Raw genomic sequence first — 5,000 nt, 5'->3', positions numbered from 1 at the left:
ATATATAAAAAGTCTGCAGAATTCCAGCGATAGAAAAGAGAACAAAGAATGATACTATCAAAAGGAAAGATGAAAATAGCGCTATTTTTAAGCATATGAAGCGGTGAAATCATCAAATAGATATTGATAAATGGATAACAATCAATTAATCAATGTCTCATAGACGAAAACTGATTGAAGCTGTTCTGTAAGAATTTTGGTATTTACCAGCTGTCCTAAAACTGGATCTCTTTCTATATTGTCAAGAATAATGTTACAAGCTCTAAGAGGTTGTTAAAAGATGCAAACGAATAATCTTTTATATTGTTTTCACTGATAATTTATTGTTGTTTTTTATAGTATTATGCAAACGTAGGTTTTGCTTCTTTTTAAAGAGTTTCTAACTATTTATATATTGATAAGTCTTTGAGAAGGACAATTCGAAAGCTTAGAATAAATGAAATCTTTCGGGAAAGTAAGATTTTCATTTATCATCATTTACGGAGAATATTTATGATATACATACATATATATATATATATATATATATATATATATATATATACACATATATATATATATATGTATATATATATATATATATATATACATATACATATATATATATATATATACACGCACTTGAAAAGTACAGGTTTGACAAAGAATCTTTAGTCTGAGATATCTTTTAAAGGAGTAGAAGAAGCGAGTAGGCATGGAATACTATAAAAGATAAGACGATATGTATTATAAAAGTATGACACAAGTATTTTGAAAACAAAAGAAAAAAAGAGATACAAAGATTTCTCTCTTCTTCCCCACCGTTATCCGTACATTAAGGGGTCGGTTGCCTGATGCGCCCTCTCCAGTGCTTTCTATCAAAGACATCCTCTTCCACCAAACCTCTTCTCTCCGTATCATCTTTCACCTTATCTCGCCATCTGATTCTTTGCCTCCCTCTCGATTATCTTTAGCATTTGCTATCTGGAATGAGGCTTCCCGTACTTCAAACAGCGGTTAAATTTGTCGTTCACTTCTGCCCTACAAAAATAAGTGAGTTATTCTTAAATTGAAGCAGAAGGAAGGGGCCTAAGAGTGTTGTCTTTAAGACAGTAAGTTTTCCAAAAGGAACCACAGTAAAAAGAGAAGGTTAATGCAAAGTAGATGCTTAACATGTTTCATCCAGAAGACAACAATAACAATAAAAGTAATAATCTCCCCTTTATAATAAAGAGCAAGTGTCTGATTTTATATATACACACACACACACACACACACATATATATATATATATATATATATATATATATATATATATATATATATATATATATATATATATATATATATTCCTGTCACGCTGAAAGGCAACCACTCGGAAAACAAGTCTCCCACAAATTACCGAAACTACCTTGTTGTAGTTAGCAAAGGGGAAGCGGGAAGGGGGGGGGTGAAAGGGGTGAATCTGTCCGTGTGTCGTGTGCGTGTGTGTGTGTATCTACCTACATATTTAGCCGTCATATTTGACGGGTTGCGCACACTAATGATAACAATAATGGTGATGATAATAATAATGATCTCTTGTTCTGATAGAAATTTAAGAACATAGCTCAGTAATTCTTGGTCACGGTACTTAGAAATTGTCCTTTAAACACTTTATCCATTCAACATTTTGTCCATTTGATACTCTGTCTTTCGACAATCTGTCCAATGACACTCTGTCATTCAACAATCTGCCCTTCGACACTCTGTCCTCTGACACTCTGTCCATCCGGCACTGTCCTTCAACAATCTGTCCTTTGGCATTCTGTCCTTTGACAATATGTCTTTTGACATACTGTCCTTCGACGCTTTTTCTTTTGACAATCTATTATTCGATACTCTATCCTTCGACAATCTGTCCTTTGATACTCTGTCCTTCGACAATGTGTTCGACAATTTGTTCTTTGACACGCTGTCCATCTGGCACTGTCCTTCGACAATCTGTGCTTTGACACTGTATTTTGACAATCTGTCCTTCGACACTGTCTTTCGATATTCTGTCCTTCGACACTCTGTTCTTTGACACTATGTATTTCGACAATCTGTCCTATGACACTCTGTCCTTTAATAATCTTTCCTTTGACAATCTGTCCTTCAACACTCAGTCCTTTGACAATCTTTCCTTCGACAGTCTGTCCTTCGTCAGTCTGTCCTATGACAATCTGTCCTTCGACACAGTACTTTGACAATCTGTCCTTCGACAATCTGTCCAATCGTTACTGTCTTTCGACAATCTGTCTTTCGACACTGTCTTTCGACACTGTCCATCGACACTGCATTTCGACAATTTGTATTTCAACACTCTATCCTTCGACAATCTGTCCTTCGACACTCTATCCCTCGCCAATCTGTACTTCGACAGTCTCTCCTTCAACAATCTGTCCTTTGACAATCTGTCCTTCGACATTCTGTCCTTCGACACTGTATTTCGACAATCTGTCCTTCGACATTCTGTCCTTCGACACTGTATTTCGACAATCTGTTCTTCGACATTCTGTCCTTTGACACTCTGTCCTTTGACAATCTGTCCTTTGACAATCTGCACATTTGACACTCTGTCCTATGACAATCTGTCCTTCGACAGTCTGTCCATTCGGCACTGTCCTTCAACAATCTGTCCTACGACAATCTGTCCTTTGACACTCTATCCTTCGACGATCTATCCTTTGACACCCTGTCCTTCGACAATCTGACCTTCGACACTCTCTTTATTAGACACTGTCTTTCGACAATCTGTCCTTCGACACGCTGTATTTCTAACAACTGTCCTACAACACTCTGTCCTTCGACAATCTGTCCTTTAATGTCTGTCCTTCGACACTCTGTCCTTCGACACTCTCTCCATTCGACACTCTCTTCATTCGACACTGTCTTTCGACAATCTATCCTTCAACACTCTGTATTTCTAACATCTGTCCTACAACACTCTGTCCTTCGACAATCTGTCCTTTGATGTCTGTCCTTCGACACTCTGTCCTTCGACAATCTGACCTTCGACACTCTCTCCATTAGACACTCTCTTCATTCGACACTGTCTTTCGACAATCTATCCTTCAACACTCTGTATTTCTAACATCTGTCCTACAACACTCTGTCCTTCGACAATCTGTCCTTTGATGTCTGTCCTTCGACACTCTGTCCTTCGACATTCTGTCCTTTGATAATCTGTACATTTGACACTGTCCTACGACAATCTGTCCTTCGACAGTCTGCCCATTCGGCACTGTTCTTCAACGATCTGTCCTTCTACAATCTGTCCTTTGACGCTCTGTCCTTCGACGATCTATCCTTTGACACCCTGTTCTTCGACAATCTGTCCTTTGACACGCTCTCCATTTGACACTCTCTTCATTCGACACTGTCTTTCGACAATCTGTCCTTCGACACGCTGTATTTCTAACATTTGTCCTACAACACTCTGTCCTTCAACAATCTGTCCTTTGATGCTCTGTCCTTCGACGCTCTGTCCTTCGACATTCTGTCCTTTGACAATCTGTCCTTTGACAATCTGCACATTTAACACTCTGTCCTACGACAATCTGTCCTTCGACAGTCTGTCCATTCGGCACTGTCCTTTAACAATCTGTCCTACGACAATCTGTCCTTTGACACTCTATCCTTCGACGATCTATCCTTTGACACCCTGTCCTTCGACAATCTGACCTTCGACACTCTCCATTCGACACTCTCTTCATTCGACACTGTCTTTCGACAATCTGTCCTTCGACACGCTGTATTTCTAACATCTGTCCTACAACACTCTGTCCTTCGACAATCTGTCCTTTGATGTCTGTCCTTCGACAATCTGTCCTTTGATGTCTGTCCTTCGACAATCTGTCCTTTGATGTCTGTCCTTCGACACTCTCTCCATTCGACACTCTCTTCATTCAACACTGTCTTTCGACAATCTATCCTTCAACACTCTATATTTCTAACATCTGTCCTACAACACTCTGTTCTTCGACAATCTGTCCTTTGATGTCTGTCCTTCGACACTCTGTCCTTCGACAATCTGACCTTCGACACTCTCTCCATTAGACACTCTCTTCTTTCGACACTGTCTTTCGACAATCTATCCTTCAACACTCTGTATTTCTAACATCTGTCCTACAACACTCTGTCCTTCGACAATCTGTCCTTTGATGTCTGTCCTTCGACACTCTGTCCTTCGACATTCTGTCCTTTGATAATCTGCACATTTGACACTGTCCTACGACAATCTGTCCTTCGACAGTCTGCCCATTCGGCACTGTTCTTCAACGATCTGTCCTTCTACAATCTGTCCTTTGACGCTCTGTCCTTCGACGATCTATCCTTTGACACCCTGTTCTTCGACAATCTGTCCTTTGACACGCTTTCCATTTGACACTCTCTTCATTCGACACTGTCTTTCGACAATCTGTCCTTCGACACGATGTATTTCTAACATCTGTCCTACAACACTCTGTCCTTCAACAATCTGTCCTTTGATGCTCTGTCCTTCGACGCTCTGTCCTTCGACAATCTGTCCTTTGACAATCTGTCCTTTGACAATCTGCACATTTGACACTCTGTCCTACGATAATCTGTCCTTCGACAGTCTGTCCATTCGGCACTGTCCTTCAACAATCTGTCCTTCAACAATCTGTCCTTTGACACTCTATCCTTCGACGATCTATCCTTTGACACCCTGTCCTTCGACAATCTGCCCTTCGACACTCTCTCCATTCGACACTCTCTTCATTCGACACTGTCTTTTGACAATCTGTCCTTCGACACGCTGTATTTCTAACATCTGTCCTACAACACTCTGTCCTTCGACAATCTGTCCTTTGATGTCTGTCTTTCGACACTCTGTCCTTCGACATTCTGTCCTTTGACACTCTGTCCTTCGACAATCTGTCCTTTGACCCTCTGTCCTTCGACAATCTGTCCTTTGACATTCTGTCTTTTGACAATTTGTCCTTCGACACTCTGTCCATTCGGCACTGTCTTTTGAA

General features: G+C 40.1%; 1 protein-coding gene across 1 annotated transcript in view; it reads right to left on the bottom strand.

Annotated features, from left to right (window-relative positions):
* Positions 1-4,330: 4,330 nt before the first annotated feature.
* Positions 4,331-5,000, bottom strand: part of LOC137651485 (uncharacterized) — a 946-nt gene continuing 276 nt past the window's right edge. Inside the window, exons 1-2 of the mRNA XM_068384708.1 lie at positions 4,794-5,000; positions 4,331-4,555 (exon numbers count right to left, since the gene is read on the bottom strand). The exon at positions 4,794-5,000 is cut by the window's right edge and continues 276 nt beyond it. Of these exons, the coding sequence (XP_068240809.1) occupies positions 4,331-4,555; positions 4,794-5,000 (432 nt within the window). The remainder of the gene's footprint in view (positions 4,556-4,793) is intronic.

This window comes from Palaemon carinicauda, chromosome 13 (assembly GCF_036898095.1).
Source record: "Palaemon carinicauda isolate YSFRI2023 chromosome 13, ASM3689809v2, whole genome shotgun sequence".
NCBI lineage: Eukaryota > Metazoa > Arthropoda > Malacostraca > Decapoda > Palaemonidae > Palaemon > Palaemon carinicauda.
This window is presented reverse-complemented; position numbering and strand designations above follow the sequence as displayed.